We start from the raw sequence: 27112 nt of genomic DNA on the forward strand, positions 1-27112 counted from the left end.
TAGCTTTCATTTATAACATTTGGAGGTTGAAATATTGATCAATATTTGTCATTTCAGGAGCAACAGTAACATTTCACTTCAGAGGGAGCTCTTTAGAAACTTGCAGCAAGGGCAGACTGTGGTGTGAGTTAGGGATCAAGATTTACTTTCCTTTCCCTTATGGGTAGCCTGTTATCCCATTCTTTACTGAAAAGGCTGAAAATGTTAGAATCAGCTTGTCAGTTTTCCCCTACATACACACATACACATTCAAACGTGCCAGGATTTTGATTGATATTACATTAAATCTATCAATTTAGGAGGATTTTTATTCTTACAATTTGAGTCTTCCAAACCATGAACATGGTATAGCCTTCCATTTATTTAGATTTTCTTTGATTTATTTTAGTGATATGAGGTCTTTTATATCTTTTGGTAAATTTATTCCTAGGTGTTTGATGTTTTCTGGTGCTATTAAAAATTGATGTTTTTAAATTGCGTTTTCTATAGACTGCTATATAGAAAGACAATTGATTTATACTGAGCTTTTACCTAGCTTCAATTGATTCTTTTGTAAGTGAATTTCTTTGAAAAGAAAGTCAGTATATTTCAAGTACTGCCTTCTCATATTTTTTTCTCCTTCAATTTTTCCTTCTACTTCTGTCTAGTTTGCTCCTGTTATTTGGATTTTAAGTATTTCAACTTAATATATCTGCCAGATCCTAAAATAATCAGCATTTTAAATATCCTCAAAATTTGGAGTATGTGAATTTAATAAAACGACCAAAAGTTTGTCCTTAAGTTTAAAACAGTTTTCAAAATAAATATGTCAGTGTTAGTTTTATTATCCAGTTGGTAAACTTTCTTATAAATACTCATTACTTCTCTTAATGTTACCTAAGATACTTGAAGGATGTAATGCTTATCTCTGGGGAAAGTGTGAAATTTTCTAAGTCTTATTTGATAAACTAAGGACTATTTTAAAAATTCAGGTTTTTAAAAATAAAGTCATCTTTTAGACTTTTTCAATGAGTAGATAGTCGTTTAACAAAACTTACCTCCATGGAAGATAGTTTGGATAAATATGACAGTAGGAAATATCAGTTTCTGTATATGCTTGGTTAAGTAAGATTACAGAAATATCACTTTCTATAATCAGTGTCAGACTGTAGAATTTTATTTATCACTCTGTCTCACAAAACAAAAACAAAACTTTTTTTCTTATTCTAGTCTTGCCCCTACAAAAACAGAACAGTCTCATTAAAGAAGAAAAACAACAAAAGATCAGTAGTCACTTGGAATATAGGGATATGTAGAATTTTACCAAGAGTGACTTTGTAAATAATAGTCCTTATAACTTACTTAAGAACTCTGAAACTTGTACCATGGCTTATACTGACTTATGATTTGGTACTTCTTTTCAAATCACAGTATAAAGAGGATAGGTAATAATACTATTAACCTCTAGATTTTTCTGATTTAACTAGTTGGACAAAGGTTCCTTTGAGAGATTTGATGGACTCTGAAATGGGATTTAAGGGGAAAACATGATAGTTGATCTCTTCAGGTTGCTATTGGGGAGTTTCCAAATGAGCTAATGGTCACTCTTAAGTATATGTTAATCCCTCACTCCTAATGTAATATGAACTCTGAAACAACATGCTGTACAAAGAATGGTAATTCCTGCACCATTCAAAATGTAAGCAAATGATTTTTTAAGGAAATTGTCCAAAATGTAATTAACATTTATGAAACATAACGTTTTCAGAGAAAATATACATAATCAAAGTAACTACTTTTTTTTTTAATTAGATCCACCTGATATTCCTCAAAAACTGAACTGTGAGACATATGACTTAAAAGAGATTATATGCACTTGGAATCCAGGAAGACCGACGTTCTTGGTGGGCCCACGCAATACAAGTTACACTTTATTTGAAAGGTAAAGGTCTCTGGGAAAGGTTGTCAGAACAGTGAGGAGTACCTTGGAAGGATATTAAATGACATAAGAAGATGCTCTGTTTCATTTATGGGAACAAATATAAAACAAAATATGCTGTAGAAAATTGGGTATACTATAAATACTGCATTTTAAACACATGCAGACTCGATATCTTGTCTTTTTAAAAAAGTCTCTAGAAGGAAGAATCCTCAAATATGAACAGAGACTGTCTCTGGGTAGTGGGCTTAATGGCTGATTTTTTTCTTCTGTTTTCTGCCTTGTATATATTTTCTTCCCTGAGTTTGTAGTATATCTATAATTAGAAATACAGACTTTTTTAAAAAAACATTTATTAGAAATTTACCCGTTCATCTTTTCCTGCAATAAATCACTTGCCATTTTGAAATTATTTTAATATTCTTTAATGTTCTCTTAATTCAGTTTTTCAGGAAAATATGTTAGATTTAAAAGAGTTGAGTTGCCCACAAATGAAAGCTATCAGTTATTCTTTCAAATGCTTCCAAATCAAGAAATATACAATTTTACGTTGAATGCTCGAAATCCTCTGGGTCAATCAGAATCAACACTTTTAGTTAACATAACTGAAAAAGGTAAGCTGCTGCATAAACCAGTGTCTTAAAAATAACTTTAGAAGTGGTAAAATGTCTTGCGATTAATGAAAAGTGCTTCTAGGGATTTCTTTTTACTGATTATTTCCTTTATATTTACTTAATACTAATTTTGTAAATTTCATTTAAAAATCGTTATAATTTCAAGTTTCACTGTTTTATTAAATTCAAATAAAAATTTGAATTAATTGTTTCATAGAAATTGTAAGTGGCTTTATCTGATAGTTTTTGATTTCTGAAAATAGTTTTTTGCCCAATTTTTTTTTTCTTTTTTTTTTTTTTGTGGTACGCGGGCCTCTCACTGTTGTGGCCTCTCCCGCGGCGGAGCGCAGGCTCAGCGGCCATGGCTCACGGGCCTAGCTGCACGGCGCCATGTGGGATCTTCCCGGACCGGGGCACGAACCTGTGTCCCTTGCGTTGGCAGGTGGACTCTAAACCACTACACCACCAGGGAAGCCCTGCCCAATTTTTAAAACCTTTTTATTTTGAGATAGTTGTAGACTGACAGGTGGTTGTAAAAATAATTACAGTCCTTCATCTGACTTACTCAGTGGTAGCATGTTATGTAACTGTAGTACCATGTCCAAATTAGGCAGTTGACCCTTGTTCAACACTGAACCAGACTACTGACCTTGCTCAGTTTTCACCAGTTTTTATATGCATTTAATTATGTGTGTGTGTGTGTGTGTAGTTCTGTGCAGTCGGATCCACGTACAGATTCATGCAACCCACCAATACAGTTCAGATACAGAATTCTTCTGTCGCCCACAGGAACTACCTCCCACTGTCACTATAGCAATACCAACCACACCCCCATCAACACACACGGGCGCGTGCTAGAATCTCTGTTCCTGGAAAACAGCTAGTCTCTTCCTCATCGCTATTGTTTTGTTATTTTGGGAATGGTGTGTAAATGGAGTTGTACACTATTTAACCTTTAGAGGTTGGCATTTTTTACTAAGGATGATGTCCTTGAGATCCATCCAAGTATGTATCAGTAAATAGTTTGTTCCTTTTTACTGCCGATGATTTCTGGATTTTTACCAACCCTATTAATGTACAGCTCAAAATAGAAATAAAAGAGGCCTGTCTTTTTGGCACTCATTCCTGTGGTCATTCCATGTGTATCAACTCTGTGCCAGGCTCTGCAACACACAGAGCAGTGGCGTAGAGGCCTTCTCTTAGAGACAGTCAGGGGCATAAGGTTGCCTTACTTGTGAATATGTCACTTTTATCGATTATTCCTTCTCATCTTTTTTTGTTATGTCTTGATTTTTTCCATAAGGTCACAAAAGCTACATCTTAGACTTGCATGGCAGTTTTATATTTTTTTTTCTGCCCTCTGCCATTTCAGCCATATCTTCCACGTGATTCTTTCCCATCACTCAATTTGGTATATGCACTATCACCAGTGTAATGTGCAGTTTGCTTCACTGTACCTTTGTTCTTGCCAAGACCCCAGCCTGAAATGATTTTCTGCAACTGTTTTGCCAGTTTCATTCTGATTCATCCTTCAAAGCTCATCTTAAGTCCTATCTTCACTGTACATGTGCACTTACATCTGAATTCCTGTAGCAGTGAATATCTGTACCATGCATTTAGGACTTAATGTATATACTCTTGTTGATTTTCCTTCTTTCTGTTTGTCAGTCCCCAAGTAAATGAGGGGTTCCTTAAAGGTAGAGACTGACTTACTACCTTTTAGTATTTCTGATGCCAACTGAGAAACCTTGAGTGTGAATGGTTCTTAAACAATGCTGGCCTGGTGTCAGCAGTAAAGGTGAGATTTGTATTCCACACAACAATGGGTGGAACATTGTTGGTCAGCACTGATGACATCTCTTCTGTTTTTTGTTTTCTTTGACTCTCACTTGTCATATTAGAAAAGAGCTTTCAAAGTAATCTTTGAAAATTGTATTTACAGTTCATCCCCATATTCCTAGTTCAATCAAAGTGAAGGATATCAGTTCAACAGCTGTTACACTTTCCTGGCATTTACCGGGCAGCTTTGCAAAGATTAAACTGTTATGTCAAATTGAAATTAATAAAACTAACTCAGTACATGAAATGGTGAGTAAGAGTCTTCTATAAACTTCCTTTGAGATTATTTTGGATAAAATACTTAGTTTTCAAAAAGAATTAAGTAAATTGGTATGCACAAGCGCTCAGATTACTTATTATAGAGATTTACTAAGTGTGAAGACATTATATATCAATATCATAACAGCATTATATTTAGCACTTAAAAACAGTTATAATACCGGATATTATAGAACGTAAGTTTGACTTTTACTACTCAGAATATTTCCAGGTCTAGTATAGTACCTGGCATGTAACTGGTGCTCAATAAATTTGTGAATGAATTAGTAGTTTTTGCTGTAACCATTGGTGTTAGTTAATGGACTAATTGGCACCAAAGAGAAGGTGTGATTTTTAAAATTGCTAAGTGCAGCAATAGGAGCAAGTTATAATTGGGCGTTATAAGTCAAAACACGGCTTTTTAGTACATTTTACATACTTAGGTTGACTTTTATGCCGCACCATCTTGTAATTTGGGGTAGGTCCAAAATAAATGATGTACTTAAATAGTCACTTGGAAACTTAATGATAATTTCTAGAAAATCAGTCAAACTGCAAAACGTAACCCAGAAAGCGTCTTTGCAATAAGTAATTGGGAACTCAGAGACTTTCCTGAGACATGCAAATCCTCAAATTTGTTTAGAATTGCTTCATCTTAATTTATTTAGTTTAAATATTGAATAGTCTACATGTTTAGCACCACACTAGAGGTTCTAAGTGCCATATAAAAAAAGATGCATAAGATGATGCCTGCCTCCAGTCAGTTTCCAAATATCATCTGAATAATGTATTTAATCCTCAAGGTCATCTTAGACTACTAAGTTATATTAAGGTATATTGCATTACCATTAACCATTGACTGAATAGCATCTTCTCTGCATAATTAATTGACCATTATTACTTAGATCCAACATTTGGACTAAAAAGATACCTCAATTTTATTTTTTGCTGTTGCAGAACATAATTTCACTGATTTGGCATTTACATAAGAATTAAAATATAGTGGATGAACTGTCTTTGGTTTTATAGAGGTAAACTCTTACGACATTCAGTCAATTTATGTTACAAATTTGGGAGGCTTTCTTCTAAAAAAAGTATATGAGTGTATGTATGTATTCATATACATGTGATATTATATATATAATATATATATTTGTTTCTAATAGCGGAATGTCACAATGAAAGGAATAGAAAATTCAAGTTATCTTGCTGCTGTGGATAAGTTAAATCCATATACTATATATACTTTTCGGATTCGTTGTTGTACTGACCCCTTCTGGAAATGGAGCAAGTGGAGCAATGAAAAACAATATTTAACCACAGAAGCCAGTAAGTTAACTGAATGACATACGGCTAATTATTACTATGGATGCTGAAACTTTGTTTTTAAAAGAAAATGTCACCAAAGTGACTAAAAGCAGGAGAATGTTTAGATAAATTGTGTAACTATATAATGCCTGCTAGTAAAATATCATACAGACATTTTAAATGATGGTTTTTCGAGTTTTGTGATAATATGGAAAAATGCTTGGCATGTGTTATGTGAAAGGACTAGGCTACCCTATCCACAATATGATTGCAACTGTATTAAAATGATACATAGGAAACCAAACTTGAAACCATAGTAAGATTATGGAGTGATTTTTCTCACACTCTTTCCTCCTATTCCTGGAGTTTTCATAACCTATTTAGAGTATCTCTTTATTGAAAACAAGTTTTAATAAAGCTAATTTGGTGGAATTTGTATTTGTGACCTAGGCCTGAGAAATGGATGGGACTACAGGTTCTTGAACTTTAGTTTCTGTGGTACGCCCAGGTCAATATATCTATAAAATCAGGTAACTGGTTATCTAAGTATGATAATTTCTAAAGACAGAATGAGATACTATTCTTGATTAAGCAGATGTCAGCTTTAAAACAAAGCAAAAAATTTAGAAATAGGTGTAATTTTCAGAAATCATTAAACAAAAGATAGCAAAAGCTTTATTTGAACTATATAATATAGGGAATATAAACTTCTTCCAAAAAATTTAACAAACAGTAAGACAAAAAAGGACAGGTATTAACCCAGATTTTGTCTCTCTACATGAAGACTAGAAAGATGAGAGAGGATCCTTACAGTACATGTAAGAATTGTTTGGATCATGCTTGAGTCCAGGGAGAGAGTGTATTAGTTATCTATTGCTATGACACATTACCTCAGAACTCAGTGGCTTAGAATAGCAAACGTTTGTTATCTCACAGTGTCTGTGGATCAGAAATTTAGACAGCTTAGCTGAGGCTACAGTCAGGATGTGGGTAGGGGCTGCAGGCTTGATTGGGGCTAGAGGATTGCCTTTCAGGATGGTTCAGTCACATGCCTGTTGGCAGGAGGCCTCGGTTCCTCACCACGTGGGCCTCTCCGTAGGGCTGCTGGAGTGTCCTCAACATGGCAGCCAGCAAGTCCCAGACTTATTGATCAAAGAGAGAACAAGGCAGCCTCCACAATGTCTTTTCTGTCCTAGCCTCAGAAGGGACATACATCACATCTGCCGTACCCTACTTGTCACACAGGCCAACGCTGATACAGCGTGGGAGGGACCACACGAGGGCATGAATGTCAGGAAGCGAGACCAATATCATTGGTCATTTTGGAGACTGGCTGCTTTTGCTTTCAGTTGATGAGCTGTTGTTGCCAAGAGGAAACATTTTATTTATGCCTCATTAAGATGAAGGCATTAATTCATTTAACAAATACTTGTTGAGTATCCACCATGTGTCAGGAATTGTTCTAGTTACTAGGAATATAGCAGGGAATAAAACAGCAATCTCTGTCCATGGAGTTTATAGGATAAAGGATTAGAAATGAGTTTTAAAAATATGTATACAATAGCATATTGGGTGGCAGTGAGTGCCACAGAAAAAAATAAAACCTAGAGAGAGGGCTAGGGAATGAAGGCCAGGCGGTTGAGGAGGGAGGTTGCAATTTTAAATAGAGTAGCTGGAAGAGACTTCACTAATAGGTAACACTTGATCTGAGATATAAAGGAGGTGGTGAAGGAAGCTACGTGGTTAATTCAGAGAAGAAAAGTTCTAGGCAGAGGAAGAGAGGGCATAGGAAGTGCAGAAAGCCTGGGGCAGGTGTCCTTGGCATGTTTGAGGAGCAGCCAGGAAACCAGTGTGTAGCCAGAGCCAGCTTGAGTAAGGGGGGAGAGACGGATGTGAGATGGAGAGGCAGCCTTGGACCCATTTCTGAGGGACTTGAGGGTGATTTTAACGCATTGTAAGGGGCCTTGTGTTTTGTAGACATTTGGAGCTCAGCTTTTCCATTGCTCCATTTTCTAAGTGGAAGCCACTGACTTCTTCACATTTTTATTGAGAATTTCAAAAACCTAGACAAAAATTTCAAATACCACCATCCCACTTATTGATCTTATCAACTTACATAGTATGCATCTTCAAATACCAACTTTTAAATCTCTTTTCTAGTTCCTTCAAAGGGACCAGATACTTGGAGAGAGTGGAGTTCTGACGGAAAAAATTTAATAATATATTGGAAGGTAAATATCTAATTCTTCCTTGAATATTTAAATAACTTTATTATGCTGAACTACTTAACTTACATATGGTACCTGGGTTATCAGGCAGCCAGGATTTCCCAGACTGGCTTAGTGTACAGTATTGCTGAGAATGTAACCTGGCTTCTAAAAGCCCCAGATTCCACATCACTGCAGATGCACCACAGTCACTGTAGTGAGGATGTCTGTGTCAAGAGCTGAGCATTCTTTAGTTTGATTTTATGAGGCCTGTAAAGATTTCATGAATTCCATCTCTCTCACTTTAGTCAGAAATGCAGCCAGAAACCGCAAGTTAGGATCTCAAGTGTTTATGTTACATTTTCAATTCAATGACTAGGAAACCAACTTTATATATATATCATGTGTAATTTGTTGTCCCCTAAGTAAATTGCATTATCATATGACAATTATAAAGTTTTACATAGTTTTCTAAAATTCTAGATAAAATATGAATTGCATTATATTTTACTAGCTTTTCCTTACCAGAGCAGATGTTTTTGTTGCTATATTTTTTATCTGATTTATGAACATCAAAACCATGAACAATTGTCTTCTACACCAGATTTCATAGGAACAGTTATAACCAGATTCTTTTAAAACAGTGAATTTTGTTATTTAAATTTAAACTACTATTTTTATAAAAATTTGACATCTTTACAGCTTTAAGTAAAGTAAATCTTTGAAGTCTGTGAGCAAGTTGTGTACAAATTCCATTGCTTCGAGGTTGTCTGTATATGACTGTGCATCCCCTCTTACTCTTGATTAGCAAATCCCCTGGCTACTCTCAGTTGTCTGTCAGATTTCACAATAATATGGTAACCATTATATAAATTACTTCAATGTGAGAAAGTTTAGAATATTGTTCAAACGAGATAAATGTTTAACCAAGGATTAAAAATACTGAAGCAATTTGGATTCTAACTTCAGTGACTAGTTGATGGTTCTGCCATATTTGGTTGGAAAATTAAGTTGTTTTGGACATGTTGAGTTTTTTAAACATGTGCCACAAGGATATCTGAGTACAGTTCAGTAGAAGGTGGTTTGATGTAAGGCTCTGGAGCTCGGGAGAGGTCTGAGCTAAAGACATAGCTGTGAGTAAGCAGATAACTGGGATCACTCAGGGAGAGCATGCAGGGTAGAAAGAGGCCAAGAGTGGAACTGTAGGTGATGGCAGGATATAAAGGACCAGCAAAGGGAGATTGGGAAGGCCAGAGAGGCAGGAAGACCAGAAGAAAATAGCTTTTGCAGAAACCAGGGGAGGGGGATGTGTGAAGGAATGAATAGTATCAAATGAAACCCACAAGTCTTAGGATGGTAACATGTCCACTTTACCAGGCCATTGGAAAGCCATCGGGGAACTCTGTTGGAGCAGTGTCTTCAGCAGAGTATTAATGTCAGTGTCAGTCTGAATCAGAGGGTCCCATGCACTGTTATATGAATTGGAGCAATTATTTTAAAAAGCAGTTTAGCTATATAAATAAAGAAGTTTGAATGTGAGGGAGACCTTCAAGATGGCGGAGGTAAGATGTGGAGATCACCTTCCTCCCCACAAATACATCAGAAATACATCTACACGTGGAACAACTCCTACAGAACACCTACTGAACGCTGGCAGAAGACCTCAGACCTCCCAAAAGGCAAGAAACTCCCCACATACCTGGGAAGGGCAAAAGAAAAAAAGAAAAAACAGAGACAAAAGAATAGGGACGGGACCTGCACCTCTAGGAGGGAGCTGTGAAGGAGGGAAAGTTTCCACACACTAGGAAGCCCCTTCAGTGGCGGAGACAGGGGGTGGTGGGGGGGAAGCTTCGGAGCCACAGAGGAGAGTGCAGCAATGGGGGTGCAGAGGACAAAGAGGTGAGATTCCCACACCGAGGATCGGTGCCGAACAGCCTGAGAGGCTTGTCTGCTCACCCGCCGGGGTGGGCGGGGCTGGGAGCTGAAGCTCAGGCTTCGGAGGTCAGACCCCAGGGATAGGACTGGGGTTGGCTGCGTGAACACAGCCTGAAGGGGGCTAGTACACCACAGCTAGCCAGGAGGAAGTATGGGATAAAGTCTGGAAATGCCTAAGAGACAAGAGACCATTGTTTTGGGGTGGACAAGAAGAGGGGATTCAGAGCACCGCCTAAACAAGCTCCAGAGACGGGCATGAGCCACGGCTATCAGCGTGGACAACAGAGACAGGCATGAGACACTAAGGCTGCTGCTGCAGCCACCAAGAAGCATGTGAGCGGCGAGCACAGGTCACTCTCCACACCTCCCTTCTGGGGAGCCTGTGCAGCCCGCCACTGCCAGGGTCCCGTGATCCAGGGACAACTTCCCCGGGAGAATACACAGTGCGCCTCAGGCTGGTGCAACATCAGGAAGGCCTCTGCCGCTGCAGGCTCACCCCGCATTCCGTGCCCCTCCCTCTCCCAAGCCTGAGTGAGCCAGAGCCCCCTAATCAGCTGCTACTTTAACCTCGACCTGTCTGAGCTAAGAACAGATGACCTCAGGTGACCTACATGCAGAGGCGGGGCCAAGTCTAAAGCTGAACCCCAGGAGCTGTGTGAAAAAAGAAGACGAAGGGAAATCTCTCCCAGTAGTCTCAGGAGCAGCGGATTAAATCTCCACAATCAACTTGATGTACCATGCGTCTGTGGAATCCTGAGTAGTCAACGAATCATCGTGAAGTTGAGGCAGTGGACTTCGGGAACAATTGTAGACTTGGGGTTTGCTTTCTGCATCTAATTTGTTTCTGGTTTTATGTTTATCTTAGTTTAGTATTTAGAGTTTATTATCATTGGTAGATTTGTTTATTGATTTGGTTGCTCTCTTCCTTTTTTTTTAATATAGATACATATATTTTTTCCTTTTTCTCTTTTTGTGAGTGTGTATGTGTATGCTTCTTTGTGTGAATTTGTCTGTATAGCTTTGCTTTTACCATTTGTCCTAGGGGTGTGTCTGTCCGGTTTTTTTGTGTGTCCTTTGTTTTTGTATAGTTTCTAGCACTTATTATCATTGGTGGATTTGTTTTTGGTTGCTCCCTTCTTCCTTTCTTTCTTTTCTTTATTACTTTTAATTATTTGATTAATTTATTTATTTATACATTTATTTATTTATTTTTGGCTGCATTGGGTCTTTCTTTCTGTGCGTGGGCTTATCCCTAGTTGTGGCGAGCAGGGGCTACTCTTTGTTGCTGTGCGCAGGCTTCTCATTGCAGTGGCTTCTCTTCTTGCGGAGCATGGGCTCTAGGCACGCAGGCTTCAGTAACTGTGGCTCTCAGGCTCTGGAGTGCAGGTTCAGAAGTTGTGGCGCACGGGCTTAGGTGCTCCACGGCATGTGGGGTCTTCCTGGACCAGGGCTCGAACCTGTGTCCCCTGCATTGGCACGTGGATTATCAACCACTGCGCCACCAGGGAAGCCCAATTTTGGTTATTTTTAATAATTTTTTTTATTTTGTATTTTAATAACTTGATTTTATTTAATTTTATTTTTTTCTGTCTTTTTCTTCTCCCTTTTCTTCTGAGCTATGTGGCTGACAGGGTCTTGGTGCTCAGGCCAGGTGTCAGGCCTGAGCCTCTGAGGTGGGAGAGCCGAGTTCAGGACATTGGTCCACCAAGACCTCCCAGCTCCACGTAATACCAAATGGTGAAAGCTCTCCCAGAGATCTCCATCTCAACACTAAGACCCAGCTCCACTCAACGACCAGCAAGCTACAGTGCTGGACACCCTGTGCCAAGCAACTAGCAAGACAGGAACACAACCCCACCCATTAGCAGAGAGGCTGCCTAAAATCATAATAAGGTCACAGACACCCCAGAACACACCACTGGACGCAGTCCTGCACACCAGAAAGACAAGATCCAGCCTCATCCCCCAGAACACAGGCACCAGTCCCCTCCACCAGGAAGCCTACACAACCTACTGAACCAACCTTATCCAATGGGGGCAGACACCAAAAACAACAGGAACTACGAACCTGCAGCCTGCGAAAAGGAGACCCCAAACACAGTAAGTTAAGCAAAATGAGAAGACACAGAAATACACAGCAGATGAAGGAGCAAGGTAAATACCCACCAGGCCAAACAAATGAAGAGAAATAGGCAGTCTACCTGAAAAAGATTTCAGAGTAATGATAGTAAAGGTGATCCAAAATCGTGGAAATAGAATGGAGAAAACACAAGAAACGTTTCACAAGGACCTAGAAGAAGTAAAGAGCAAACAAACAATGATGAACAACACAATAAGCGAAGTTAAAAATTCTCTAGAAGGAATGAATAGCAGAATAACTGAGGCAGAACAAGGGATAAGTGACCTGGAAGATAAAATAGTGGAAATAACTACCGCAGAGCAGAATAAAGAAAACAGAACGAAAAGAATTGAGGACAGTCTCTGAGACCTCTGGGACAACATTAAATGCACCAACATTTGAACTATAGGGGTCCCAGAAGAAGAGAAAAAGGGACTGAGAAAATATTTGAAGAGATTATAGCTGAAAACTTCCCTAATATGGGAAAGGAAATAGTCATCAAGTCCAGGAGGTGCAGAGAGTCCCATACAGGATAAATCCAAGGAGAAACATGCCAAGACACGTATTAATCAAACTATCAAAAGTTAAATACAAAGAAAAAATATTAAAAGCATCAAGGGAAAAACAACAAATAACATACAAGGGAATCTGCATAAGGTTAACAGCTGATCTTTCAGCAGAAACTCTCCAAACCAGAAGGCATTGGCAGGACATATTTAAAGTGATGAAACGGAAAAACCTACAACCAAGATTACTCTACCCAGCAAGGATCTCATTCAGATTTGACGGAGAAATTAAGAGCTTTAGAGATAAGCAAAAGCTGAGAGAATTCAGCACCACCAAACCAGCTTTACAACAAATGCTAAAAGAAGTTCTCGAGTCAGGAAACACAAGAGAAGGAAATAACTTAAAATTACAAACCTAAAACAATTAACAAAATGGTAATAGGAACATACATATCGATAACTACCTTAAATGCAAATGGATTAAATGCTGCAACCAAAAGACATAGCCTGGCTGAATGGATACAAAAACAAGATCCGTATATGTGCTGTCTACAAGAGACCCACTTCAGACCTAGGGACACGTACAGACTGAAAGTGAGGAGATGGAAAAAGATATTCCATGCAAATGGAAATCAAAAGAAAGCTGGAGTAGCAATTCTCATATCAGACAAAATAGACTTTAAAATAAAGACTATTACAAGAGACAAAGAAGAACACTGCATAATGATCAAGGGATCAATCCAAGAAGAAGATATAACAATTGTAAATATTTATGCACCCATCCTAGGAGCACCTCAATACAAAAGGCAAATCCTAACAGCCATAAAAGGGGAAATCGACAGTAACACAATCATAGTAGGGGACTTTAACACCCCACTTTCACCAATGGACAGATCATCCAAAATGACAATAAATAAGGAAACAGAAGCTTTAAATGATACATTAAAAAGATGGACTTAATTGATATTTATAGGACATTCCATCCAAAAACAACAGAATACACTTTCTTCTCAAGTGCTCATGGAACATTCTCCAGGATAGATCATATCTTGGGTCACAAATGAAGCCTTGGTAAATTTCAGAAAATTGAAATCTTATCAAGTATCTTTTCCGACCACAACGCTATGAGACTACATATCAATTACAGGAAAAAATCTGTAAAAAATACAAACACATGGAGGCTAAACAATACACTACTAAATAACCAAGGATCACTGAAGAAACCAGAGGAAATCAAAAAATACCTAGAAACAAATGACAATGAAAACATGACAACGCAAAACCTATGGGATGCAGCAAAAGCAGTTCTGAGAGGGAAGTTTATAGCAATACAATCCTGCCTCAAGAAACAAGAAACATCTCAAATAAACAACCTAACCTTACACCTAAAGCAATTCGAGACAGAAGAACAAAGAAACCCCAAAGTTAGCAGAAGGAAAGAAATCATTAAGATCATATCAGAAATAAATGAAAAAGAAATGAAGAAAACAGTAGCAAAGCTCAATGAAATTAAAAGCTGGCTCTTTGAGAAGATGAACAAAATTGATAAACCATTAGCCAGACTCATCAAGCAAAAAAGGGAGAAGACGCAAATCAACAGAATTAGAAATGAAAAAGGAGAAGTAACAACTGACACTGCAGAAATACAAAGGATCATGAGAGATTACTACAAGCAACTATATGCCAGTAAAATGGACAACCTGGAAGAAATGGACAAATTCTTTGGAAAGCACAACCTTCTGAGACTAAACCAGGAAGAAATAGAAAATATGGGGGCTTCCCTGGTGGCACAGTGGTTGAGAATCTGCCTGCCAATGCAGGGGACACGGGTTCGAGCCCTGGTCTGGGAAGATCCCACATGCCGCAGAGCAACTAGGCCCGTGAGCCACAACTACTGAGCCTGTGCATCTGGAGCCTGTGCCCCGCAACAAGAGAGGCCACGACAGTGAAAGGCCTGCGCACCACGATGAAGAGTGGCCCCCGTTTGCCGCAACTAGAGAAAGCCCTTGCACAGAAACGAAGACCCAACACAGCCAAAAATAAATAAATAAATAAAAGCAGTTTCTTTAAAAAAAGAAAATATGAACACGACAAACACAAGCACTGAAATTGAAAATGTGATTAAAAATCTTCCAGCAGACAAAAGCCCAGGACCAGATGGCTTCAGGGGCGAATTCTATCACACATTTAGAGAAGAGCTAACACCTGTCCTTCTCAAACTCTTCCAAAATATTGCAGAGGGAGGAACACTCCCAAACTCATTCTACAAGGCCACCATCACCCTGATACCAAAACCAGACAAAGATGTCACAAAGAAAGAAAACGACAGGCCAATATCACTGATGAACATCGGTGCAAAAATCCTCAACAAAATACCAGCAAGCAGAATCCAACAGCACATTAAAGGGATCATACACCATGATCAAGTGGGGTTTATCCCAGGAGTGCAAGGATTCTTCAATAACGCAAATCAGTCAATGTGATAAAGCATATTAACAAATTGAAGGAGAAAAACCGTATGATCATCTCAATAGATGCAGAGAAAGCTTTTGACAAAATTCAACACCCATTTATGATAAAAAAAAATCCCTCCAGAAAGTAGGCATAGAGGGAACTTTCCTCAACATAATAAAGTCCATATATGACAAACCCACAGCCAACATCGTTCTCAATGGTGAAAAACTGAAACCGTTTCCTCTAAGATCAGGAACAAGACAAGGTTGTCCACTCTCACCACTATTATTCAACATAGGTTTGGAAGTTTTAGCCACAGAAATCAGAGAAGAAAGAGAAATAAAAGGAATACAAATCGGAAAAGAAGTAAAGCTGTCACTGTTTGCAGATGACATGATACTATACATAGAAAATCCTAAAGATGCTACCAGAAAACTACTAGAGCTAATCAATGAATTTGTTAAAGTAGCAGGATACAAAATTAATGGACAGAAATCTCTTGTATTCCTATACACCAATGATGAAAAGTCTGAAAGAGAAATTAAGGAAACACTCCCATTTACCATTGCAACAAAAAGAATAAAATACCTAGGAATAAACTTGCCTAAGGAGACAAAATTACCTGTATGCAGAAAGCTATAAGACACTGATGAAAGAAGTTAAAGATGATACAAACAGATGGAGAGATATACCATGTTCTTGGATTGGAAGAATCAACATTGTGAAAATGACTCTACTACCCAAAGCAGTCTACAGATTCATTGCAATCCCTATCAAACTACCTAGGGCATTTTTCACAGAACCAGAACAAAAAACTTCACAATTTGTGTGGAAACACAAAAGACCCCGAATAGCCAAAGCAATGCTGAGAAAGAAAAAATGGAGCTGGAGGAATCAGGCTCCCTGACTTCAGGCTATACTACAAAGGTACAGTAATCAAGAGAGTGTGGCATTGGCACAAAAACAGAAATATAGATCAATGGAACAGGATAGAAAGCCCAGAGATAAACCCAAACACATATGGTCACCTTATTTTTGATAAAGGAGGCAAGAACATACAATGGAGAAAAGACAGCCTCTTCAATAAGTGGTGCTGGGAAAGCTTGACCAGCTACATGTAAAAGAATGAAATTAGAACCCTCCCTAACACCATATACAAAAATAAACTTAAAATGGATTAAAGACCTAAATGTAAGTCCAGAGACTATAAAATTCTTAGAAGAAAACATAGGCAGAACACTCTATGACATAATCACAGCAAGATCCTTTTTGACCCACCTCCTAGAGAAATGGAAATTAAAACAAAAATGAACAAATGGGACCTAATGAAACTTAAAAGCTTTTGCACAGAAAAGGAAACCATAAACAAGATGTAAAGACAACCCTCAGAATGGGAGAAAATATTTGCAAATGAAGCAACTGACAAAAGATTAATCTCCAAAATTTACAGGCAGCTCATGCAGCTCAATATCAAAAAAACAAACAACCCAATCCAAAACTGGGCAGAAGACCTAAACAGACATTTCTCCAAGGAAGATATACAGATTGCCAACAAACACATGAAAGGATGCTCCACATCAATAATTATTAGAGAAATGCAAATCAAAACTACAATGAGGTATCACCTCACACCAGTCAGAATGGCCATCATCAGAAAATCTACAAAAAATAAATGCTGGAGAGGGTGTGGCGAAAACGGAACCCTCTTGCACTGTTGGTAGGAATGTAAATTGATACAGCCACTGTGGAGAACAGTATGGAGGTTCCTTAAAAAACTAAAAATAGAACTACTGTATTACCCAGCTATTCTATTGCTGGGCATATACCCTGAGAAAACCATAATTGAAAGAGTCATGTACCACAATGTTCATTGCAGCTCTATTTACCATAGCCAGGACACGGAAGCAACCTAAGTGTCCATTGACAGATGAATAGATAAAGAAGTTGTGGCACATATATACAATGGAGTATTACTAAGCCATAAAAAGAAATGAAATTGAGTTATTTGTAGTGAGGTGGATGGACCTAGAGTCTGTTATCCAGAGTGAAGTAAGTCAGAAAGAGAAAAACAAATACCGTATGCAAACACATCTGTATGGAATCTTAAAAAAAAAATAATGTTTCTGAATAACCTAGGGGCAGGAGAGGAATAAAGACACAGACGTTGAGAATGGACTTGAGGACATGGGGAAGGGTAAGCTGGGACGAAGTGAGAGAGTGGCATGGACATATATACACTACCAATTGTAAAATAGATAGCTAGTGGGAAGCAGCCGCATAGCACAGGGAGACCAGCTCGGTGCTTTGTGACCACCTGGAGGGGTGGGATTGGGAGGGTGGGAGGGAGAAGCAAGAGGGAGGAGATATGGGGATATATGTATATGTATAGGTGATTCATTTTGTTATAAAGCAGAAACTAACACCATTGTAAAGTAATTACACTCCAATAAAGATGTTAAACATTCAAACTTCTTTTTTTTTTTTTTTCCTTTTATCGAGTAAGTCCAATTTTGGGAACTCACATTAAAATATTAATTCTAGCCATGAAAAAAAATATGTTGCACCAAAAGATTCATTTTAGTATTGTGAAAAATTGGGAACAACTTAAATTTCACTTATTTAAGGAATTATTCAAGTAAAGTGATAAAAATGCTACATGAAATATAAAGCTATTAAAATGTATATAACTGTATTATGGACAAGTTTTTATTATAGAAGAGTGAAAAAATGTAAATTGTATAGTATGATTGAAACAATTTTAATAAAAATCTCCATCTAGGAAGACAACTTGAAGGAAATATCACAAGGTAAGTGTGTTTAAGAGATGGGAATATGGGAGATTTTTCTCGCTTTCTTCCAACTTTTTAGTATTTTCCACGTTTTCTATAATGAGCAAGTACTCCTTTAAAATGAGAAAGCAAAAACTGTTTAAAAAACATGATGCCATACTTCTTAATATTTTATTTTTTAAGTAGAAGAATGTTTCTCATCACCCCTTTTGGTTTACTTCTGAAAAATATGAGGCTAAATATTTTGTTACTTAATTTTTATATTTCTGTGTGCTCTTAACTGCTTACAGCAAGTGTAGTGTTTCTTCAGAATCACTTTCCTGATCTATCTCAGTGGATTTTAAATCTGTGTTGTGCACTGTTAACGACTTCATCTTTTCTAACATTACTTTGTTAAGATTAGCAGAGTGTCCAGTTTAGACTCGATGGCCTTGCCTTGTCACATAATCACTCCTCGCAGGTTTTTATAACAGAATTTATTTTTGTTTTTGTAGCCTTTACCCATTAATGAAGCTAATGGAAAAATACTCTCCTATAATGTATCATGTTCATCCGACGAGGGAACACAATCCCTTTCTGAAATTCCTGATCCTCAACATAAGGCAGAAATACAACTTGATAAAAGTGACTACATCATCAGTGTGGTGGCAAAAAATTCTGTGGGCTCATCGCCACCTTCTAAAATAGCTAGTATGGAAATTCCACATGGTGAGTACTTAAGATAAAAGTAGTATATAAGAACAAGAAATTAAGGTGCAACATTTGGAAGGTGTTGCTTGCTCTCATAAATGTCAGCTTTCTTCTCATATACGCTGCTGCTGCTGATGTGTAAGGAGGAACAGGCAGATTAATGTCACGTATTGACGTTGAGAGGCAGCAGTCATTAATATTGACTTGAAGCATCTACACGGATGGATAAAATAGTACTAAACCCAGTTACTTTAACACGTAATGTTGTAGAGTTATGGTAGTGGACATTACTCTTAGAAATATCTTAATAGTTTATTCAGATACCATTTTCACATATCTCCCCAAGACCATGACAGTTGATACTTAGCCAGCTGGGCTATTTTCAAACTGTCAGGCAGGAACAAATACTCATTTTAAATGGCACCTCTGTTGATAAGGCATTCTTTATTAATAGGAATCCTTTATTGATAAGAAATTCTTCTTAAAGTCTAAATTAGATCTTCAGTGTAAGCTTTAAGAAAACAACTGCAGTGTGATTTTAAAATTCCTTAGTGCCCCCCTGTAAATGTGATGGGTTACCAGTGACTAGTCCACTCCTCCTTAGCTGCCTTGACAGCTTTTTGAGTCACAAGTTTTCAGTGGCCACTCCTGCCTCTTCTAGTTAACTCCTTCTGAGTCATTCCCTGGTCCCCCTTGCTATCCCACACTAATATGGGAGCACCTTTCTATGACTACCCACTCGGAGAGGCAGAAAAATTGGTCCAGTTTGGGTCCTAAGTATCTTTCCAGTTCTTGCTTGAGGCAGTGTCTTACTGCTTGTTATGTAACTGGTTCTTCATTTCAGTCAGAAGGAAGGAATTGGGGACACACTGTACATTCTGAGACACACAATATCGTCCAGAGCCCAGATAGCAGTGCATACCGGAGAAGAGGGGTCTGCAGGTAGTGGTATGGAGTCAAAAGAAAGAAAAGGGAGAGAGATGTGAACGCCCATAGCAAGATAACCTGCTGATTTAAATTAGGTATTTAATGGCTCTCGCTATGTTATCTTTTAATTCAAGAACTATATTCCTACCTTTTCTGTGTGTCCATCAGGACACAGTAATTTACAGAACTAACAATGGTCTGGCTATCAGCTTTCAGACAGTTACTGCAGCTCGGAACAAATCATTGTTCCTTGAGGATTTCCCGAGCCAGAGGCCTTGCAGCCTCAGCGCAGGTTACCTTGTGGATTTTTAGTCACATTGAGTCAAGAAGCTGTCATATCCGAAGTCTTCTGTATTCCCAGCCAAGTTGTGGTCTTGTGTCTAGTAGTAGTTGCTTATGAATGCAAATTTTGTTCAAAAAACCTTTCCATGGCTTTTTACTGAACCCTTAAATATACATCAGTTAGAGAAATTACTTCTTTCCCCTATTTCTTGGAAAATTTCCCTCTCCCATTGGCCACGCTGTCCTAACCCATGCTAATTCCTCACCCCCAACCTTGGGCCTCCCTTCGCCTAGGCTGAGATCTGGCAGGATGAGGAAACCAAACCTCAGCATGGCCCCTTCTGCCAGCCTCTGCACCTCACCCATCCGTGCTCACGGATGCTTTCCCCTCTCTGCCCACACCGACCATCCCATCCCATCCCACCTCACCCCACAGCATTTCATCACTGTCCTGTCTCCACAATGCCTTCAGCCCACCCATGGGGGTAGCAGTCTCCCTTGAAAGGAAGAGAGGGGCTGGCCCACCCACTCATTCACTGCATGGCCTGTGCTCAGGGCTGGAGTTGCAGGCACAAGCCCCCGTCTGCTCTCGTGGAGCTCACACCCACAGTGGACGAGGAGACGGGGATTCTGACACCCACACGTGTTCTTCACCAGCCTCCCGCCTGCCTCTCCCCCTGCCCCCGAGCTGCCATGCCACCCTCTAGTGCCTGTATTCCCTCTGCCCCATCCTTCATGGCTCTTGATCCTCGTGTCCCGGCCCAGTTATGTCACTGCCTGATCCTAGGTGCTTTTTCATTGTTTTTTTTCCAGCTGCTGAGTTAATATATATGCACAGGTAATTGCCCTAGTTAAAACGAAAACAACAGAGCAGCACTTCTAAACTTTGCTAAAGGTTTATCTAGTTTAGCACTATTTTGCAATGTCTGCACGGTAAAGTGATTTTTATAACTCTTGCCCATTTTCATGAGATTTACCTTAAAACATGATTTTTAACACTGGTAAAATATCCTTCTTTCTTGAAGATGATCTCAAAATAGAGCAGGCTGTTGGAATGGGAAATGGGATTCTGCTCACTTGGAATTATGACCCCAACGTGACTTGTGACTATGTAATTAAATGGTGTAACTCATCTCGGTCTGAGCCCTGCCTCATGGACTGGAAAAAAGTCCCTTCAAACAGCACTGAAACTGTAATAGAATCTGGTGAGTGTCTCGCAATTAAAGTTCTTTAAAGATATTTTCAAAATTTACTTTTTATTGGGGTAGCGTTGGTTTATAACATTATGTAAGTTTTATGTGTACACCATTATGTTTCTACATCCGTATACACTGCAGCATGCTCCCTACCAAAAAAAAATATTTTTAAAAAGAGCAACATATGGAGCGACAAGTTGCAATGCAGTGACTGTTCCCCTCACCACTGGGCTGGGAGTGGATTGGTTTAACTTTTCTGGAAGGCAGTTTGTGGCAGTATGTGTGTGAAACGACTCATAGGCTTTGATCTAGTCATTACTTGTCTCGGGGTTTATTCTAAGAAATAATCCGAGAGCAGCACAGATTTACACCTGAGTGTTCAACACAGCATTATTTATAATTGTAATGATGTCACTCACCATCCTTTTGCCCTTGTTTGCCCAGGGCCCAGGTTACTGAGCACAAAGGACTTGAGAATAATCAGAATGGACTGGGGCAGGGTGGAGTGATGTGAAGAGGCGTCCCTTTAGATGGAATATCTGGGTTGTGAGTTTAAGCTGAGACCTGTAGGATGAAAAGGAGGACTTTTGATGCTGAGGCAGGTGAACAAAGGCCCTGTAGTGGCTCAGAAGACAAAGGCTCCGAGAAGTTGGGTAACTTGCCCAAGGTCACAAAACTAGTATGTGATCACACCAGGATTTAACTTTAAAGCAATTCAGAGCTTTAAGTGGCTGGGGATTTTGTCTTTTATTTGTTGCTGCTAGGACAGGGTGTGGACAAAACCTGCATGTTTCCTGTTCCTTTCTTATTCAGTCACCCACTCTTTCAACTATCCTCTCTCTTTTATGATCTCAAAACACATTCCTGATGCTCTAACCCCTCAGGCTCTTTTTCTTTTTCAGGCAGAAGAACCCTATAGAATTTTGGTATGCATAATCATAAGATAGAACTAGGTACAGGTTTGCTAACATACATGTGGTATAAAATCAGAACCTCAAGTATACTGGTCCCCCCAAGCAAAAGTTGCAGAGTGATTTTAGAGGTAACCATCTCACTTTTGAGCCTGAAGACCACTGGTGTTCTGAATCTGAGAGCAAGTGCTTTAACCACACTAGAATAATTGTATTCCACAAATTAAATGCAATCCCATAGGCTGCCATTTTCCCCCCAGGCAGTGTCTTTTTCCTTGATCACTGCAGGTGAGCTACTAAGTACCCTTCAAGGCTCTGTTCAAACATCACTTCCTGGTGGCTTTTTCTGATCTTCTTAGGCTCACTTGGTCCCTCATTGAAGGGGCCACAGGCTCTGTGATAGATCACTCTAGTCTAACCCAGGGTCTTACGGTTACCCCTCCTCATCTGTCCTGCCACCTCTCTGCCAACTGCTCCAGGCCAGGGGCCTTGTTATACATCCACCTCTGTGGTCCTAACACTTTACACGTTGCATTGTATCGAGGAGGCATTTAAAAGTGATTAACTTGGATCAAAGTTAAGGTGCTTCTCTTGTATGTCTTGTGGAGTTAAGTCAAGGGCACTAAATGCTGATGCTGTAAAGAGGAATAGACTCTATGGCCCATTTCCTTTAACACTGAAGTGTCCAACTGGAGTGGACATTTTAGTATCTGCTTCTTGGAACAAGGGAAGAGCAGTGGGTTCTTTCCAACCCACAAATAACACTAGTTAGGGAAGGGCTTTTTCAGAGGCATGACATGGGCCTGGGATTGGTTAGAAAACTGACCCTAGACCAAATCTGGGAAGAAGTTGTCATTGCTTAATTTGAAGGAACAAAATGAAAGCCTTGATTACCATTTTTTCCCTTCAAGGTGATGTCATGTTATAATACTAAACGTTTCATTACAACAGAAGTGAGTTTAATTTTTATTGAGTCAGTTTTCACTCTGAATATTTACCAATTTTGAAAATGTGGATTTTCTGTAACCTTTTTAAAATTAGTTTTAGAAATTTCAAAGTGAGTTATTGTAAATTTGATATTTCTAAAATAGCTATTCATAGTAATATGTGCTTAGGAACGTTTACTGGTTGTGTTCATCTTACAGATCAGTTTCGACCAGGTGTAAGATACAATTTTTTCGTGTACGTGTGCAGAAACCAAGGATATCAGTTGCTGCGCTCTGTAGCTGGATATGTAGAGGAGTTGGGTAAGTTACATGGGTGCGTCTCCTTGGAGTTCAAGGTAATATGAGAAATCATGAAACAACATCAGTTTTCAGATTGAATTCTAAAAACAGGTTGAATTGAGATGTTTATTAGTACAGGAAGAAAAATAATTTGTATGATAACTGTAAAATTATTTATAATTACTTATTTTTCATTTGTTTAATGTTTATGTTTCATAATTTTACTGTTGTCATTAAGAAAATTAAATCTTAATTTGGACGTCAAAAATACTTAATTTACACTTTTACAAAGTTTTAAGACTATTAACTTATTCAAGACTATCAGTAAAGAGGGGAAATGTGAGTAAAGCCTATTCCAGTAGCCATTTAAAGATTTTGCGTAGCTTACCTCCCTAGATATGTTTTATGTGTGAAAGTTCTGCCTTTGTATCTTCACAGCAAAAGTGCTTGTGATAATATCTGTGAAAGTTTATGATTAAATAAAGTTCTGATTACAAGTTTAGCTGTTTTTGAGGCTAGAAATCTCATTAAACCTTAATGTCTTGCTCTGTATTAGTAAACCCTCCTTTAGCTATTGACGTTTTTCCTTTTACAGCTCCAGTTGTTGCACCAAATTTTACTGTTGAGGATACGTCTGCAGATTCGATATTAGTGAAATGGGAAGAAATTCCTGTGGAAGAGCTTAGAGGCTTTTTAAGAGGGTATTTATTTTACTTTGAAAAAGGAGAGAGAGACACATCTAAGATGAGGGTTTTGGAATCGGGTAAGTAAATTACTAGAATAAGTATACTGTTTCTTAGAAGTTCTTTATTAACTACAAAAAAAAAAGAGGAGGAAAGAAAAAAAAGAAGTAAAGAAGCTACTGAGTAGTTTATTCAGACTTCCAGAATGCTCTGAAAAATAAGGAAGGGAAAATGCAGTCATTTGATGAATATGAGATTTTTAAGATTTTATTATGTGATCAATGGCATGTAGTCTTTCAGAAATCATTTATTCTGAGGCCTTTGATTGTGAGCCCCACAGGACAGAGAGCATCTCTCTAATCTTGCATGATCCATAACATAGCATCTTATGAAGGTTACTTTAAAAAAAAAAAAAAGGTCTGGGCTTCCCTGGTGGCGCAGTGGTTGAGAGTCCGCCTGCCGATGCAGGGGACACGGGTTCGCACCCCGGTCCGGGAAGATCCCACATGCCGCGGAGAGGCTGGGCCCGTGAGCCATGGCCACTGAGCCTGCGTGTCCAGAGCCTGTGCTCCGCAACGGGAGAGGCCACAACAGTGAGAAGCCCGCGTACCGCAAAAAAAAAAAAAAAAAAAGAGGTCTTCCTGTACTTATACTAATGGAGGAGAAAACTCAGGAACCTAAAGAATGGCTTCAGAGTCTCCTTTTATCTGACAAAGAGCCATCCACACAGTTAGCCACGACCTTAATGAGCTACGAAACTTAATTGATTTGATTGGGGATGTGTGTATCTATTAAATCTTTAAAAGTACAGTTAGTCCTTGACAAGTGGTAAGCGTATGTCCACAGACCTTTGAGAATCCTCAGATTTACAAATACAGAAATGTTTGTGCAGACTTTGGGCTTTAAACCCTAAATTACATTTCTGTTGGAAGCCAGATGATTTTTATTCATGGCTGAACAACACAAGCGTATCATCTCTTCAATTTGAAAGCTTTTATTTTCCTTAATGACCTTTCCTTGGAAAGAAACCATTTTAATTATAATATTTAATGCCTGACAAGTAGAGAACAACAACGCCACAGGGAGATGCTGACCAACTGGGCATTAGCTTAGTCATGTCCCGAGAGCAGCTGCGTAAACATGAGCCTCCCACAGACCACTAACCTTCAAAGTTGAGGGAAACCCTAAATATCAGATTCTGCAAACATCCAGACTCTAGTGTCATTTCCCTCAGGTGCTCAGAAATTTTACACTTGAACCAGTTCAAATTCTAACATGTAGACTTCTAGTTAGGGTGGATTGGTCACTAAAAGTTAGAGCAAAATAGAGAAAAAAGAACAACAATGCATAAAGCCACAAAGACACAGAGAACTGGAGAGGCACAAAAGAGATTTGGAAACGCTGGGTGTGGAAGTGGGCCGAGTGACCTAGAGGAGTGGAGGGCGGGGCAGTCTAGGTGGACCGTTGGGCATCAGTGAGAAGTAATTTGGTTCATCCTGCAGCGCCAGAAGTGGAGGCCAATGGTTAGGATGAATCTGGGCTGAACAGCGGGAGTTGATTGTAAGTCTGTAAGGAGCAGTTAGAACCCCCAAGTCCTACACCAGCTTCATGTAGCTCATGTGAGTGCTCTCTCCCCTGCATGAGAACAAGAGGTTTATTCTGGACCAGAGAGCTTCCAGACAAGGGACACTGTAGCAAACCCTGTGACTGTCCCTCTTCCTCCTTCCCACCTGCTTCATAGGACATCTTCAGCTAGGCGTTTTCTGGGCAGGAGATGAGAGGATTAGAGTAAGTGGTTCCTGAGGAAAGACATAAAAGGTGCTGATATTTGGGGGATTATCCCAATGAAAAGCCAGGAACCCACCTGGTCATTCCTCATCCATGATATAAGTGAAGCCCACCCCCCAGTAAACCCCACCTGTGTACACCAGGCTTCCATGAGCCTTTTAGTGGCTCACTCGCGAACATGACGAGCAGCCAGGGATAACGATGATTGAGAAAGCGTCTAACCTGAAAGACAGACACCAGGAGAAACCAGAGGAAATGGGTGCAATGTGGGAAAACAGAGAAATTTAAAACAAAACTATCCTTGGATAGTTGACGTATACCGTATTCATTGAAAAGACATGATGTTATAAAAAGGAACAAACAGAAGACAGTTAAGAATTCCTCAGAACTAAAAATGTGATCAAAGAAATTTTTAAGGAATTAAATACAAGTGGAGAAATTAAATGAAAAATGGGGAAATTCTTCTGAAAATGAGACAAAGGCAAAGGAGAAGACTTGGAGGTAAAAGATTAGAAAGTTGGAGTTTGAGTCAAAGACCTGCACTGTCCTCCTTTATAAGAGTTCTGTTAAGAGAGAAGAGTGGAATGGAGAGAGGGAAATTATCAAAGTAATAGCACAAGAAAAAAATGTCCCCAAACTGAAAGACCTCAGTATATACAGTAAAAGGTGCCATTAAACACACAGTAAAATAAATAGAGAAAAAGATCTATGCTGAAGTATGTCACCATGAATTTTCAGAGCACCTGATATATAGAGAAAAAATCCTAGAAACAATCAGAAAAGCATCTCTTGTGCAAGGATCAAGAATAAGAATGGTAGCAGGCCTCTCAACAGTGCACCAGATACTAGAAGGTACCGCAGCTACATCTTCAAAGTACTGAGTGAAAGTTATTTTCAACCTAAAATTCTGTACTCAGCCAATCTATCTACAGATACAGTAGTATCTGTACTACTATCTATGAGTGTAGAATGAAGACATCTTTAGACATGGAAGGCTGCACATATTACGTCCCCCATGTATCCCTTCTCCAGAAGCTCCTAGAAGAGTGTGTGTCAATACGAGGAAATAGTGGGGCAGGGAGTTCTAGGATGAGAGCACCTAGAAGACTTCCAGTCCAGAGCAGACGCCCCAGGAAGCAGCCTGGGGGGAGTGGGCAGCAGCTGGGGGAAGCAGCGGCCCTGGGATGTTGTTGTTTTGGACCACATGGAAACTTGGGTGGAATATTCATTGGAGGGTGTTGGACGAATCAGTAATTGGTACATTAAGCAAATAAGGAAGAAAAGCAGTTATAACAACAGAAAAATAAGAAAGGAAACATGATCATACCAAGTAGTTTGTCTTAGTAGTAATTTGTATTTATATGATCATTACAATGTGAACACTGAAGTTACCAAATTTTTTGATGTTTCTCTATGAATGATGTGGGCTCGAGGAGAGAATGGGTAGTGGTTGTGTGTTAGA

General features: G+C 39.0%; 1 protein-coding gene across 1 annotated transcript in view; it reads left to right on the forward strand.

Annotated features, from left to right (window-relative positions):
• LIFR (LIF receptor subunit alpha) overlaps window positions 1–27112 on the forward strand; it is an 87855-nt gene that overhangs the window by 49423 nt on the left and 11320 nt on the right. Inside the window, exons 8-16 of the mRNA XM_004265979.2 lie at window positions 1792–1921; window positions 2363–2532; window positions 4475–4620; window positions 5796–5958; window positions 8098–8168; window positions 18442–18655; window positions 20872–21051; window positions 23099–23200; window positions 23775–23942. Coding sequence (XP_004266027.1) covers window positions 1792–1921; window positions 2363–2532; window positions 4475–4620; window positions 5796–5958; window positions 8098–8168; window positions 18442–18655; window positions 20872–21051; window positions 23099–23200; window positions 23775–23942 — 1344 coding nt within the window. The remainder of the gene's footprint in view (window positions 1–1791; window positions 1922–2362; window positions 2533–4474; window positions 4621–5795; window positions 5959–8097; window positions 8169–18441; window positions 18656–20871; window positions 21052–23098; window positions 23201–23774; window positions 23943–27112) is intronic.

Source organism: Orcinus orca, chromosome 3 (genome assembly GCF_937001465.1).
Source record: "Orcinus orca chromosome 3, mOrcOrc1.1, whole genome shotgun sequence".
Lineage (NCBI taxonomy): Eukaryota > Metazoa > Chordata > Mammalia > Artiodactyla > Delphinidae > Orcinus > Orcinus orca.